The sequence below is a fragment of the Solanum pennellii genome, chromosome 10 (genome assembly GCF_001406875.1).
Source record: "Solanum pennellii chromosome 10, SPENNV200".
Lineage (NCBI taxonomy): Eukaryota > Viridiplantae > Streptophyta > Magnoliopsida > Solanales > Solanaceae > Solanum > Solanum pennellii.
Genome location: NC_028646.1, coordinates 78,072,462 through 78,089,374, shown reverse-complemented (window position 1 = coordinate 78,089,374; position 16,913 = coordinate 78,072,462). Strand labels below are relative to the sequence as shown.

The 16,913-nt window shown below is 30.8% G+C and overlaps 2 protein-coding genes across 2 annotated transcripts; both read left to right on the top strand.

Annotated features, from left to right (window-relative positions):
- Positions 1 to 1,002: 1,002 nt before the first annotated feature.
- Positions 1,003 to 5,638, top strand: LOC107002460 (triacylglycerol lipase SDP1). Its single transcript, XM_015200500.2, has 3 exons — positions 1,003 to 3,182; positions 4,083 to 4,226; positions 4,399 to 5,638. The coding sequence occupies exons 1-3, from the start codon at positions 1,752 to 1,754 to the stop codon at positions 5,407 to 5,409; spliced, it is 2,586 nt and encodes an 861-aa protein (XP_015055986.1). The 5' UTR covers positions 1,003 to 1,751; the 3' UTR covers positions 5,410 to 5,638.
- Positions 5,639 to 8,738: 3,100 nt separating this feature from the next.
- On the top strand, positions 8,739 to 9,792 carry LOC107031954 (probable calcium-binding protein CML36). Its single transcript, XM_015233480.2, has one exon. It carries the CDS (start codon positions 8,895 to 8,897, stop codon positions 9,522 to 9,524), a length of 630 nt encoding a protein of 209 aa, XP_015088966.1. The 5' UTR covers positions 8,739 to 8,894; the 3' UTR covers positions 9,525 to 9,792.
- Positions 9,793 to 16,913: the final 7,121 nt, after the last annotated feature.

Genomic DNA, 16,913 nt, shown 5'->3' with positions numbered 1-16,913 from the left:
TTTTTTTTCCGTATGATAAATACGTAAACTGTCAGCGTATATAAATAGTTATATATGTATGTATATATATGAACTAAACATTTTTCAAGTATAGGGACAAAGAATATTAATTATAGTACTGTGAACACACGCAACAAATAATATCATTAAATTGTAACACTAATTCTAAATTGATTTACTTGAAAGGTATTCCAAATGTCTTTTTCTCAATATGTACACACAACCAAAAAAAAGTTGTTTGAGTATTATTATTCATTAATTACTTCTAAACTTTAATATTTCTTTAATACACGTGTTTTATATCTATGTCATACTTCATCATATCAAATTAATATCGTGTTTCTCTTTTATACTCTAAAAAACAATTAATAGTTATTTTAATTATTTTATTCTTAATTATGTCGGTATAATAAACAACATATCATGACACAATTATCAGTTACCAAGCCAAAATAACTAAAAAATTATTATACTAATTTAATTTTGATTTTTAGTACTAGAAATTAGAAATTAAATCAAGTCGAACCATAAATGTATACCTAATTACTCCCAACCTAAAAGTAATCTAAAGATGTGGTGCATTAAATCAGACAATTCTTTTCTAATCATAAATTTCAATTTCGAGTCCTTGATAGAAACGCGCCACCCCTAGATTTACCCTATTCTACACAAATTTTCATTAATCAAATTCGAATTTAAATATTAAACATCAAATAAAAATCGGCAAAAAAGTCATTAAATTACTTGCAAGCAACAACCTCATATCTCGAAAACATTTACTTTTGCCCTTTTCTCCATTCCCTCACAAAAAAATCAAAACAATTTTCATATTGAGAAAGGAGAAAAGGACAAATTCAAACTTTTATTTTTAAAAAATAATTAAAACGAGTTACAAATTTCTGCAGAATAAGAAAATTGTTGAATAATATTTTATTTTATATTTATAGAATTGAATTGAATTTTAGAAATAATATATTCAATCATGTCTATCCATACTTCCTTAGCTGATACATATTATACGTCAGTTTATTAACCATATACTCAAATCGTTATCTGATCCAAATTTCTGACTTTTTTTTCCTTTTTCGAATCCCAATATGATTCTATTAAATCCAATCTGTGCCAAATTGCAGTGCGATTAAATTTATTATTTTTCACATTTTCTCTGTATTTTTTGAGAAAGAAGCATTAGCCTGTTCCTGAGTTCTTATCCCTTTCCTGGGTTTTGCTTTGAGAAATTTTAGTTTTTTTGGTTGATTCCTAGAGCCCCTTTTGATTTTGGTTTGTGGGGTTGCATAAAAATTGAATCTTGATGTTAAAAGATTAAATCTTGATTTCTGGGTGTGTTGGGTTTTGTGCTTTTGTCAAGTTGTTGTTGGTGTTTGAGCTGAATTGACAAGATTTTGTACAAAGGGATAGGTTGAAACAGGAAAAGATTGGGAATATATCTCTTTGACTTTCCTAATATTTGAGGTATTTTCTTTGATCTAGTAGTTCTATTCTTGAACTTTAACTTAGCTTTGTTAATTTCTGGTTCAATCTGATTTCTTTGAATCTTGTGAATAACCTTTGTCAAAGTATCATTAGTTTTTGTGTTTCTTTAATATTCAGAGCTAGGACAAACCTTTGTTGTGCTAATCTTGTTCAATTGGTACAAGTTTAGAGCCTTTAGATTATTAGGTATTTGTGTATTGGTTGTCTTAACATTTTGCTGAGCAACCTATTGGAACCAGTTCATTTGTCCATTTGAGATGGATATAAGTAATGAGGCTACTATTGACTTCTTTGCTATTGGACCTTCTACGATATTGGGTCGAACAGTTGCCTTTAGAGTCTTGTTTTGCAAGTCGATTACGCAGTTGAGGCATCGATTGTTTCATTTCTTGGTGTATTACTTGTACAAGTTTAAGAATGGATTTTCGTACTATGTGACACCTTTGATTTCGTGGTTGCACCCTCGCAATCCACAAGGGATATTGGCATTAGTAACGCTTCTCGCCTTCTTGTTGAGGCGGTATACTAATGTAAAAGTTAAGGCTGAGATGGCTTATAGGAGGAAGTTTTGGAGGAATATGATGAGATCTGCCTTGACTTATGAGGAGTGGGCTCATGCTGCTAAGATGTTGGATAAAGAGACACCTAAATTGAATGAGGCAGATCTTTATGATGAAGAATTAGTTCGAAATAAACTTCAAGAGCTTCGACATCGTAGGCAAGAGGGTTCTCTGAGAGATATCATTTTCTGTATGAGAGCTGACCTTGTAAGGAATCTTGGTAATATGTGCAATTCAGAACTTCACAAGGGAAGGCTTCATGTGCCTAGACTTATTAAGGAATATATTGATGAGGTTTCAACTCAGTTGAAAATGGTATGCGACTCGGATTCAGAGGAGCTTCTGTTGGAAGAGAAGCTTGCTTTCATGCATGAAACAAGACATGCCTTTGGTAGGACGGCTTTGCTTTTAAGTGGAGGCGCCTCTCTAGGAGCTTTCCATGTTGGTGTGGTGAAAACGCTTGTAGAACACAAGCTGCTGCCACGGATAATTGCTGGTTCAAGTGTCGGATCGATTATGTGCTCCATAGTTGCAACTCGATCTTGGCCTGAGCTCCAGAGTTTTTTCGAAGACTCCTGGCATTCCTTGCAATTTTTCGATCAGTTAGGTGGAATTTTTACTATTTTCAGGAGGGTCATGACCCAGGGTGCTGTACATGAAATCAGACAGCTGCAGGTGCTTTTACGCAATCTCACGAATAATCTTACTTTCCAAGAAGCCTATGACATGACTGGTAGAGTTCTCGGGATTACTGTTTGCTCCCCGAGGAAACATGAACCTCCTAGATGCTTGAATTACTTGACTTCACCTCATATTGTTATATGGAGTGCTGTGACTGCTTCTTGTGCCTTCCCTGGTCTCTTCGAAGCTCAAGAACTGATGGCAAAGGACAGAAGTGGAGATCTTGTTCCATATCACCCACCATTTCATTTGGGACCTGATGACACTTCTGGTGCATCTTCTCGCCGGTGGAGGGATGGTAGCTTGGAGGTTGATTTACCAATGATGCAGCTAAAGGAGCTCTTCAATGTCAATCACTTCATTGTGAGCCAGGCGAATCCACATATCGCTCCTCTACTGAGGATCAAAGAGTTTGTAAGAGCTTATGGAGGCAACTTTGCTGCCAAGGTATGTTCATGTGGACTTTTATTGTCTTTATTATAGATGGTCTTGGTCTCTTTGCTTTCAGTTGATGTCCATGCTCACTGTTAATGCATCATCTAACTCTTGTACATGTATTTGTCTCATTTCAACAGAAGTTTAGAGCATTTTAAAATGCTTTTGGTTATTGTGATTATTTAGTTAGTTTCAAGTAACTATTCTGTATCTACTGGTAGATGTGTATACCATAGACTTCAACCATATGGTGATAAGGAGCTATTTGATTCCCTCATTTAACTTAGAGAATCTTCACTTGTTTGAACATTTAAAATAAGCTCTTTAGTTCAATCGAAGTCACTGAAGGGACTGATTTGAAGGAATAATATGCAGAATAATTTTTACAGTTAACATGCACCGCCAAGTAGCGGTGTGAACATCTCTATGGGATTTTCTCCTTTGTAGAAATAGGGTTCTTGTAAGTCACTGGTGATCAGTTTCTGAGCAACAATCTTTTGTTGGAAAATTTAATGAGCAGTTTGCAGCTCAAAGTGGTTTTGAATTATATAATCAAAACAAGATTCACTTTTTGATATTCTTCTGCTATCATTTAGGTGCTAGAGTAACGGAATGAGTCTGTCAAATCTATAGAAAAATCCTGAATATAATATAAATCTAGCCAACCAAATTGCATTTATTCCGTTAGATCAACTGATCACATCTTCACATGTATACTCGTTTTAGTTCTATGGTTTAGACATCCAAATGTGTAGGCTCTATGTAGAACTTGTTGGTTGTTGTTAACTCGTAACTAAGAATTGCTATTGCTAGTTCATGGCTCGTATCCTTGCATGCTCCTACCGTTGTTATCTTTTGTTGAGACTGAGATTTAAGCAGAACAATTGTAACATAAAGTATTTGGCCGTGCAGCTTGCCCAGCTTGCTGAAATGGAGGTAAAGCACAGATGCCATCAGGTGTTAGAACTTGGTTTTCCCTTGGGAGGAATAGCAAAGCTTTTTGCTCAAGATTGGGAGGGTGACGTAACTGTTGTGATGCCTGCCACTCTCGCTCAGGTATGTCCACTACGAGCAATTTCTCTTTTTGCAAATAAGAAAAAAGTGTTGTTTCGTCAAATCATGTCAAGTTTATACGGAAGTTTGTCTTAATTTTCAAAATAAGTTCTACGATAAAGAACTGCAGGTTGGCTCGACATCTGATCTTTTCTCCATTTTTTTTATGATACAGTACTCGAAAATCATACAGAACCCTTCTACTCTGGAGCTGCAAAAGGCAGCAAATCAAGGAAGACGGTGCACTTGGGAAAAGCTCTCAGCCATTAAAGCGAACTGTGGAATTGAGCTTGCACTTGATGAATGTGTTGCTATTCTGAATCACATGCGTAGATTGAAAAGGAGTGCCGAGAGAGCGGCTGCTGCTTCTCACGGCTTGTCAAGCACTGTCAGATTTAATGCTTCCAGAAGAATTCCTTCTTGGAACTGCATTGCGCGGGAGAATTCAACAGGTTCCCTTGAAGACTTTCTTGCGGATGTTGCTGCTTCACATCATCAAGGAGGCAGTGGTTCCGGGGCACATACCACCAGAAATTGGCGAACACACCGGAGCGCACATGATGGCAGTGACAGCGAGTCCGAAAATGTGGACCTTAACTCTTGGACAAGATCTGGTGGTCCTCTGATGAGGACAACATCTGCTGATAAGTTTATCGACTTTGTCCAGAACTTGGAGATTGGTTCACGATTGAACAAAGGATTGACTATTGACCTCAACAATCTCGTTCCTCAGATGGCTGGTAGGGACCTGTTTTCCCCGAGCCCAAGGGTAACAACACCAGATAGAACTTCAGACACCGAATTTGATCAAAGAGATTTCAGTATTAGAGTCCCCGCGGGTAGTTCAAGCATTATGGTAGGTGAAGGTGACCTTCTACAGCCAGAAAGGACTAACAACGGTATTGTCTTCAACGTGGTAAGAAAAGGAGACGTAACCCCATCGAATAGAAGCCTCGATTCAGAAAATAACAGTTCTGTGCAGGACACAGTTGCTGAGTGTGTGCAACTTGACAGTCCAGAAAAGGAGATGGATATTAGCTCAGTATCTGAGGATGGTGAGGACTATGTCGAGCAAGAAAGTGGCAAGATAAATGAAGTTGATTCCATTCACTCTGGTGAAAATCGTTCAACCATTGATGATGGTGACGATAAACAAGTCATCGACAAGCAAGTTATCGATCATTGAGAAAACGAGGTTCGTTTAGCTTTGATTATTCTGCACAGAACACACAACACTCAAAAAATTCTTTTATATTCTCAATGGTTTATAGTCAGAGCTAACACACTCAGAATTGATATTGTAAATACAAGAGTTACTAATTTTATGTGTAATTATTTTTTAGTGTACTTGATCATCACTCTTCTACTAGTTCATAGTACTTTTAGTTCTCAATGAGAATTTACAACTTTGATAATTCTGAGTTAATTTTAAAGAATCTTTTTCTTGTTTCTTATATCCCTGGTTAAATTGTGTTATGGAGAACCATATTTGACAGACAGCTTACGGTATGATCTATTCAAACTTTAGATCGCTCGTTGTATGACCTATTCAAGGGTAACGCTCTAAGCAGAGTTTTGTCTATATATATTTAAACTTTAGATCGCACACTATATGACCTATTCAAGAGTAACGTTCCGAGCAGAATTTTGTCTATACATGTCTAAATTCTGATCCTGTGTCTGGTGTCTATCTGAGTGACTTTTGTATAGGCAAAACAGTTGCCTGTTTCTCAGCATTTGGAAGAGCGGCATGTGCAAATTGTCTGCCACTGAAGCGTGTTGACAAGTCTTTTGAGTCCTGGCCAGGAGGTTTTCCAGTTGTCATAAGTCTTTAAATATGCCTTATTTTATCTAGCGTTTATCGTAAATAATTTTTCTAGCTAATTTTTAAGGTTGGGATAGGATAACGATGGAATCACATTAAGTATGTTGTTATCGTAACGTTATTATTACTTTTGCCTGACATTCGATTGAAAATAATGTATGTACCTCTCAAAAGTTATATATCTATCATCTTTTTCAGATTTCACTAATAAAATTATATTGAATTTGTTATTATTAATATATTCGATCAATATTATTATAATTTTAATTTTTGTGGTCCAGAAGCAAACAATTTGCATGTTGACTGTTAGGCCATAAATTCTAATTACAACATGTTTGAATGGGCTGTCAGTTGGTGTTATTAACTGCATTTAGACAAGTGAAGACCAAACGAGACAAATTAATAATCTATAAACATTGATTTTAACGAAGTCCAATCGATTTAAGTCGATCAATCAAATTAAAAAATCTATCTTAATTTGTTTAAATGAAAAGGTTAATATGAAAATTTATTTTTTTAATAATATAAACGACTAATATAAAAGTATTGAATTAAAGTGTTTTTATTACATATATGTATATTCTTTTGAGACCAAAGAGGACCTACTCTTTTAAGGCTTTAATGGGTGACTTGTCATAATCCAAACTCTATACCATAATTTATTGCTAGGGCTAATGTTATTATCGAAAACACCAATATCTTATATTATAATTTTATTAAAAATAAATTTAGTTTTGTTTTTTAATGTGAAATTCGCTTAAAAGTGTTGTGTACTGTTTTCTTCGATAGTTGTAAATTCTAAAGTTTGTAAATCGATCGTTCTTTTTAATGCTCACGTGTCATGAATATTACGTATATTTCTTTAGAGCTAGGTAGTTTATCGAGGCTAATATTTTACTATCGTACTTGAGAAAGAATCCGACTCAGAATGTAACTTTTGCTAGTAAAATAATGTGTTAGTTTATCTTGGCGTGCCAATATAAAAGCCAAAAGGTTCACAATCTTTTAAGTTTCAATTCCAGAAGTGCACAAGCATGCTCCCATAACACCACTCACGACTTTTGCCCTTTTTCATTAAACGTATTTTAATTAATTTTACGAGATATTTATCACTTCTTGATCATTAATAATAGACAGAGGTTTGAATTACTTTCTCTATCAAAACAATTTGAACTCAAAATCTCGTGATCAACTTATTGATCAAATGAAATTTTTGTATGAACAATTGAACTAGGCGCCCCGATGGACATTCTGTCTTTTTCACAAAACTGAAGTTGTCTAAATCTTATGTTGATATTTACGATCGTAAATTCAAATGAACTTATGTGCGAGAATTATTTTATCTGAGGATAAGTGTAGCCTCAAGTAAGACGGATTAGACTTCTTTATATATATATATATATATATAATAAGTAGTATAATGAGATTCGATAGACTTGCGATATCAATTCTTACTTGGTGATCATGATCTATATATGCAACAATTTCATTATACTAATTAATGTGAATCCAACACCAAGTTTTGGTGCAATGAATGAATAGGAAATCATAGTTAGAATATAAACATAAGATGATTCTCTTATATATAATTAATGAACCTAATTAAAACTAACTTATGTCCAATCATTTACTTATTGATTATCAATCATAAATACCTATCAAATTAATTAAATCTTGTAACCTATATGTCCAATCATACATTCACAAATTTTATTCGCGCTCGATATTTATATCAACTGATATATAAGTTGATCATCTTTTCTTTTTACATTATTTTTTCACTAAAAGCTTTATATTCTTTAATTTTCGTTCAATAAAATCTTTTTTCTTTTCCCTACATTATTTGAAAAATAAACATTATATTATAATTTATAATTATGATAAACGCGTAACCTCCCTCGACCACTCATTTTTTTCACAAACACCTTCTAAAAGAGATAATTATCACTCTTTAAATGCAGAATACTTCTAGTAGTTGGAGATTAAATTAAAGTCCCACAAACATAATTAATGAAAGTGACTTAGGTATTGTCCCTTTTGATTCAATAAATTTTATGATTTTTTTTTAGTTATATCATCATTGAGTTTAATAGTACATGTACCACATAAACTTGATTTTCTATCTATAAATAGTAAACTAGTATTTCTATACTTATGAACATTTAATTATGTATCTTTTAATGTAAAGTTTTTGTAATCTTATAACTTATAATACGTATAAAATTATAAGAAATATATTTTGACTTATTAATAAAAGATTCAAAAATAATAAAAATTTAATAAATCTAGAGTTAAAAAGGTTAATATCACAATATCTTCGGCTTAGAAAAGTTAATAAAGAGTATTATTATATCAAAAATCATAACTTAGACATATTTTTGGTCCTTTTTCATTGTTTATATTGTGTAGTTTAAAAAAATATATAATTCAAATAACTCGAAATGATTATACAAGTTTGTAACTCTTGAATCAAATATCGAACAAGTAGATTGAGCATATAAGTTATAATTCTGCAGATAAATACAAATATCAAATATTGAATGAGTAGTTACAGGTTTGCTTCGATACCGATGAATTAGACTAAATTTAAATTCGTATCTAAAGACACCGGACATAGTTGTCTATTCCCAAGGCCCAAATATAATTGAACAAATATACCAAAAGTACAGTGTATATATATACTCTTTTTCTCTTTATCTCTCTTCAAATCATTTTCTCTCACTAGGAAGCTTCCTGGAAATCACCATGGCTTTCTACCATTTAACCTCCATCTTCTTCCTCTTATATCATACACTCATCTTTTCTTCTTTTTCATTCTCCATTTCACTTTCTCATCCTCCATAGCTATGAAGCTCCTCAAAAACTTCCCCAAAAAGCTCTTCAACTACAAAAAAACTCGATCAATTTCCAGATCTCAAACCTCATCCTTCGGTTCCTCCTCCGATTCCGATTCCCTTCCTCATCGCGGCTTCAGAAAACCAACCGGATCATCTACTCCAACTAGCGTCTTACCGAACGAAATCTCTGATGCGGAAGTAGTTTACGCTGAGCTAATCCATGCGTTTCACATGATGGATACTGACGGCGACGGTAAGATAAGGAAGGAGGAGCTGGAAGCGATTTTAAGCAGAGTCGGAACTGAACCACCGAGTAAGGAGGAACTCATGTTGTTGCTTGAAGAAGTTGATGTTAACGGAGATGGATGTATTAGTTTACAGGAATTCGGAGCTATTAGCTCAGCGTTTGGACCGCCGGCGTGTGATTCTGAGCTGAGAGATGCTTTTGATTTCTTCGATGCCGATCACGACGGGAAGATCACGGCGGATGAGCTGTTTAGCGTGTTTAGACAGATCGGATATTCACGGTGCACGTTAGAGGAGTGCCGGCGTATGATAAGAGGTGTGGATAAAAATGGTGATGGGTTTGTATGCTTCGAGGACTTTTGTATTATGATGGAACAGCAGCATAGATGTTGATAAGTAATTGGTGATCGTTTGATTCTCCTTTTTTTTATTTTTTTTTCAATTTCGGTGAAAAAGTGTGTTTGTTTTTAAGGGTGGGGATTTGATTATAATCTAATCAACGGCTAGGATTGATCCATTTTGGAGGTTGTACCAAAGTTATTGATCTCGTAAATACATGTGAGAACAAATTCCTCCCTTTTTTACCCCTGAAACCGAAATGGAATTGGCTTATTGTGCCTAATATCAATATCAAACGTTTACGTAATTTTGTTTCTTTTTATTGTTATCTCGAGAATCTATTGAAAACAATTTACTCTCTATATATTTATCTATTTTAATTGAGAATCTATCAAAAATAATGAAATGTATACGCTATTCTCTTCAGCCATCGAAATTGAAATAATAAGTTTGTTATATTCACACATCTCCTAAGTGATAAATGATGTTAATTTTTGGCCAAATACATAAACAGATTTTTAAACTTGTTAGATTTTTTTCCTCGGGTACCTCAACTGCCTCATTTTTCTATTGAATCATTCATAATTTATTCCTTTAAAACGTTTGCTATTTGATTTTGATCGGCTTTTCTATTGTAAATGTCTTTAATTGTGTTCGAATTGTAATAGTTTTGATTGTAGGAATGAAGACAAACCGTGTTAGTCTCATTTGTTTTCAAATGTGTTCAAATGACTTAAGTAAAACACAATTATTCTCGAACATTTTCACTATCAATTGAAATAATGAGTTATGGAACAATATATGTCTCCTCTATCAATATCCTTCATAAATCTGGTTTCACATCAGACAACAGTGTTTATTTTTTGGAACAAATTATGGGGATTCAATGATTCAATAGGAAAATGACGTAGTTGAAATACCTTAGGAAAAAAACCCAACAATTTTAGAGATTTGCTTATGTATTTGACCTTAATTTTTCAATGATAGCTAAGTTCAACATGTTCCATGTTAGCAATAATATTTCTCATTCATTTTTATTTTTATAAAATGTCAAAATCATTTGTGGAAATGATTGAACTATATTATAGTAATTGATTTGTGTATATAAAGACTAAATAATTATTGCATTTTATTGTATATAGCAAGTTAGATATCCAAAGCATTTCACATAAATATTATTATTATTATTATTATTATTATTATTATTATCATTACCTTATGAGTGCAATTGATAATATTTTCTTCATCTTAAACATAGACCATATGCTAATAGTGAAAAACTCAAGTTTAATGGAATTTTGGTACAAAGCTTTTCCATTTGTGTCATTCACTAAATATCTCTTTATTTCAAGTAGATGGTCTATCGAGATTGATTTTCATATTTCATAAAGATAAATCTTCTCATATTTGATTCGTAAAATTATACGGGAATATATTATCGTTATTGTTATCTTAAAATAGTGATATACAGTATCTTTTATTTTTACTCTTGAATTGCAATATTATTTCATTATTATGTTTAAAGCATGATTAATTTAAAAACGAGGCTAATGCTGTTGATTTAATAATGATTTAGTAATTGGATTGTAACCAAATCCATAAATACAAACCAATCACTAACTCAAAACTCAAAACTAATGCAATATTCCATTATGGCTTAGATTGTTTCTAATAATTTCTTTGATTTAATTAATTATCACTTCAATTATTCATTTATTTTCTTACATCTAGCAAAACATACCTTTAACTCCATTTTCTTGAGCGGAGCTTCATTTATTACGATATCTATTTTATGTTTATGTTCTTCATTTGTTAAAAGATCTACGCACTTATTTGCTTCTTTCAAAATATTATCTCAACGTCTATTACAATAATTCTAGTTTACGAGATGAATTGAGCTAATATTCATCTAAATTTTGGACTAGTCTTGATAATATGTGAGGTGTCTTGCATATATAGTATGGTCACATCATTCATACTTTGATGACTCAATTATCTTTTGATCGATAAATATCATGTAATTTAACAATAATTTGATATTATACATGTCTATTTTTACCCATGTATATATAACTCCAATAACTATAGAAAATTCTTTTTTCTTTTTGGTTGGGCCCCACCTCTCACTATCAACATCATCATCCAACCGTCCATTAGATAAGCTACACACAACTCTCTAAAAATCTACTTGCTTTCACTTTTAATTTGTGTTTTGGTAATAAAAGGATCCAAAGAAAGACATTAAAAGAGTTGACTTCTTTCTATAATGATGATTATAAGTATACTTGCTCTATGATTAACTAATATACAATGGAAGTTAATGTTAGAGTGGTATATTAATAGTGAGATTGCTACTCTCGTAATCAAAGATCTCGAGTTCGAAGTCTGATTATGAAGAAAATCTTGTTGGGAACATCACCTTCAAATAAGTTTTGCAGTGAGTGATTCGTATTTAGTCAGAGCTTCAATGCAGATTCCAAACACTAAATAGGAAACAACGAAAAAAAAAATAGGTGTAAGGAAAAAACTAATGCAACAAATTAATTGATTAGGTTCAATAATTGATTTAAATGTCAAACGCTAGGTCATAAAAGGCAAAATTAAATTCGATAACTTAAGGCCATAAATTGATAAATATCCATGCAAGTTGTTACTTTTGCTATTTGTTTATGGTTCTTTCCTCGATATGATCAGCACTCCATACTGTTAAATAATAAAATTTATATTTATTAATTATGACAATTTATGCGTAAATTCATAATTAAACTGTTTAATTTTCGACAATGAAAGTGAATTCAAGTATATAATACTTATTCGATAATTGATACTCATTTTAGATGTTCCGCTTCTTTTTTTCCGTTTCACAAAGAATAACCTATTTTGACTTGGCACGGAATTTAAGAATATAAAGAATACTTTTGAATCTTGTGGTCCTAAATTAAAGTTAGATCAAATATACAAAATTGCCCTTTGATTTTGTGGCCTTAAACATGCCACGTGAAAAGTTGTTACCCAAAAGAAAAATGTCATTCTTTTTTAAACATACTAAAAAAGATAGGAGGTCATTTTTTTTTAAATGAAGGAAGTATAAGTTTTTCAATTTCAATATGTTATACATAACAAAATCACAAATACAATTAATTTAACCTTATAAGAGTAAAAAATCTTCTATTATTTCTTCAAATTCGTACTCGATCAAAAGAGCTCCTATCTTGCTGAGAGTAACAAGTTTTAATTAGTTAAATCTAATACAAACGGATCCTCTATAATAATATATCAGTATAATCTTCAAAAAAGAATTAAAATCATTTTTTATATTATATTTTATATATATGCTAAATAATACTCCCTTCGTCCGGTATTGTTTGTCATGGTTTCTATTTTTAGAGTCAAACTATAAAAACTTTGACTAACATTTTTAAGATGCATTTTTCATCATATTAATATGAAAAAAGTTTTATTCATATAGTTTTAGAATATCTAATTTTTTTGTTTAAAATATCGAATTAATGTGATTTAATTTACCTTTAAAAATTATTCAAATTAAATTTCGATAAGCACAACATGACAAATATTTCTGAACAGAGAGAGTAATATTTATAAGACAAAGCTATTATATATATTTACAAAAAAAATTAACTGTCAATTAGAAGGCCATACTAATTTTTAATAGTTATTTTAATTTAGCTAATAAATATTTTAGTTGTTTTTTAATTTACTATAAAAAGTCATCAAACATGGGCGGTTTGGAGCGAAGTGATGGTAAACATAGTTTTTCTATTTTGATATTTGGACCATATGAAATTATAACCAAAGACTGACATGTGTATCATTATTAAAATATTTATATATTAAAAAAAGAATGTTTTTTTTAAAAAAAATATTTTTTCTTCTCTTCCTTTGAGGATGGGTTTGAAACTTGGCATTTAGTTCTAGAGTATAAATAAATAGTGTTCATGGTTATTTTATAAGTTGTATTTCGATAAATTGTTATGGTTTAAACTTTATATTGGGTGAAAAAATTATTTTAGTATGTATAAATTATCTATTTCAAACATTATAAGTTGTTTTATTCTTAAATTTACGAACTATAAATTCAAAATTTTACATTCGATACGAAATGAATATATTTATTGGCAAAAAGTCACACGTTGTGACCTATTTCTTGTGGAAATTTTTTGGCTGTTTGGGGTTAGATTAAGTTTTCTGGACTTAAATTAATTATGTTTGGAGAGGTAAGTCAAGTATTAAACTGTTAAATATTAATTAGACAATTTATGATGCTTATCTTAAATATATAATTAGAGAGTTGAATGAAATTACAAATAATTTGTAATTGGAAAACGAAAAAGTTATCTTATTTTGCAACTAAGTATTCCCTCTGTTCCTATTTAGTTGTCCACTTTAAAAGTGACATACATACTCTTAACTTAAAAGATTATGTAATTCCCCAAATATAATAAATATATTTTTTGGTTCCAAAAAACATGCATTACAACTTCGTAGTAGTAGAAATTTTCTAGAATTAAATAAGGGTATATTAGAAAAAATATTATTGTCCTTTTTTGATTTGTTAAAATAAATAAGTAAATAGGACAGATATAAAAAAAATATGGACAAGTAAATAGGGACAGAGGGAGGAAGTATATAATAACGGTAAGAAAATTTTTAGAAATTGCCTTCTTTCTCTCATTACATTACAAAATTAATATTATCAAATTTGAAAAGGACACATTTGAAATAATTCAATAATCTTCTCATAAAGGTAGATCTTTAATAATCCAACATAAGATAATAAGTTATATCCACGTATATGAACAAATTTAAATTACTTGAGTTGTAATTAATAAAAAAAAATTCAAGAAAGTGACCAATGTCAAATTTTCTTTTATCTCATCTACTTTGAAATCATTTTTTTTATAATACGATATTTAAAAATAATTTTTTTTATAAAAGTTAAAATAATTAATGATTGAATCTTAGTGGATCGTAACAGTAAAATCACTCTGCCAAGGATTCTACATGATGACAAGTTGCAAAACATGTGTGAACTAGAATCCAATTAAGGTACCTACTTACCTACCACTTTGGGTGCACTAGCTAGTTGCTTCAACTTGACAACTAGGTTAACATGATGACACAAATCGAAAGTAGTTGATAGATTGTTATGTCTTTATATATGTTAAAATAAGTATTTTGGAAGAAAGGAAAATGTTTTTCGCGAAAAAAAGTTTTCGTGAAAAATGAGTGTATCTTTTAATATATTTGATTGGTAAATAAAAAATAGTATTGCAAACGCGAATATATATATATATAATTTTGATAAACACTACTAACATGGGATAAAGGTCGGGTTGGGGGCGGAGTGAGTATGGTAGACTGGAGTAAGGGGGTTGAATGAGATGCTAGGGGTGGAGAGCAGATGCGGCGTCAGTATTAGGAGTTTATGAGTTTTAAATTTCTTTCCCCTTTCTTATTATTGAGCTGTCAATCAATTTTGTTAGGGGTTCACAAGTTATTACTTAATTATTTAGTACAAATATAGGGGTTTATGATAAAGCTATTGAGTTTGTCTGAGCCCACGTAACTCCCCCTAATTTCGCTCGTGGTGGAGAGCTAGGAGACAAGTTTTAATTCTAAGCACTGTATTTTTATTCTTCAATGACGTTAATGAAGATCATGTATACGTGGGTAAACTACATAAATCCCATTAGTTTAGGTTCTAATTACTTAGATTCCCAATAGTTTTATATATTACTTCCTCTACCATATTTCATACTTAGGATACATTGGTTTGAATCCGTGAGATACATGTATCTGTCGAATTTTAAAATTGAGATACATATTTTATTTGTTTGAATTAATTGGTTATAACGAAATTCCTTAATATAAGGCGAAAATCAAGGAGTGTATCTATTTTAATTAATTTCATTTTATTACTATTTGAAATAATAGATTCGTTAACATCATTTATAAAAGACAAAAATATGTATATCTTGGTCATGCAGTTTGATTAATTTCATTTTTATTACTCTTAAAATAATAAAATTCATTAATTTGATATATCTATTATCAATATATGATGTATCCAACAAACAAAACACTTAGATATGTATCATATAAGTAGATTCATCTGTACCATAAAAGTATCTAATATTAATTTTGTGTATTTGTTATATGTGTCTAGTATTAGTTTCATGTATCTATTTATATGATAATATTAATTTCATGTATCTATTTATAGATCTTACTTTAATTTCATGTATCTATTATTAATTCGATGTATCAAGTATCAATTTCATACATTATATTCAAAAGCATGTGTCTCGAATACATAGCAATATTCATACTATTTTCTGAATTGTGAGCCATTAAAATGGAGCAAACTATATAAAAACCCTACAATAGATTGGCTAGAAAAATTTAAACCATCGAATCAAATACATGATACGACTGAAAACAAATATACAATAGAAAAAACTAAAGATAATCTTACTTTGTCACTTTAACTAATGCTAATTATGTAGAGTTTGATATGAATTTAGCACATGCAAAAGAAAATAAAAATGGTTAAGGAAGAAGGGATACGTGTGGGAGTGAGAATGAGATACAATATTTTTTGTGATAGGGGAAGGAAACGTTTAATGAAGAAGAAGAAAAAAGGGTAATGGCGGGATACGTGAGGTATCTATTTTGGGATTGGGAAGGGAAACAACTGAAAAGAATAAAATAAAATTAATTTGAATTGGTAGTGTCCAACTAATTGAGGAAAAGTAATTTTAAGATAACTATTCATTATCATATTTAAAGGGATTGTGTATTTGATTTAATTTTTTATAAATACGATATATTTTTTAAAGTAGAAATAAAATATGTATATGTGATAGTTAAGTATCGATAGATATGTAGTTTTTCCTTTAAGATAAAGTCCAGTTATTTAAAGGCCCAAATATACCACACATAAAACCATTGGGCCTTTCTTCATCACAATGAGAGTTTTCTCCCGGCCCATATAAATTGTTTTCATCTTTTGAAATTCCTTTTTTCGGAATAATTCCTTAATTAAATGATTAATTGTCATACAAATATGAAAAAATTTATTATAAACTATATAAAGAGCTTTCATTTTTTACAAGTAAATTCTATTTTCAATGAAATATCATAGCATAAAATAGAATGAAGGAAATACTTAAAAGTTCATTTTGTTTTTAGGTGTTACAAAATTCCTTATTAGTTGAATCTAAGAAGAATGACACGTTTATGTATATATTTGGAAGTAATTTTATTTAAAATTTTATATTTTATCTTTAATCAGATAATTTCGAAGTCAAAGAAATCTTGTAACATATTAATAAAGAGCACATTTCCCCCCATAAAATAAGATTAAGTGCCACAAATTGAAATTGAGGGAGTATTAAAGGTAGTACCCTAACCAAAGGTATG

Bases quoted from the DNA above. Each gene is read 5' to 3' on its own strand.
- LOC107002460 (XM_015200500.2), top strand. From the start codon at position 1,752: ATGGATATAAGTAATGAGGCTACTATTGACTTCTTTGCTATTGGACCT. The intron at 3,183-4,082 runs GTATGTTCATGT...TTGGCCGTGCAG, and splicing joins GAGGCAACTTTGCTGCCAAG to CTTGCCCAGCTTGCTGAAAT. The intron at 4,227-4,398 runs GTATGTCCACTA...TTTATGATACAG, and splicing joins TGCCTGCCACTCTCGCTCAG to TACTCGAAAATCATACAGAA.
- LOC107031954 (XM_015233480.2), top strand. From the start codon at position 8,895: ATGAAGCTCCTCAAAAACTTCCCCAAAAAGCTCTTCAACTACAAAAAA.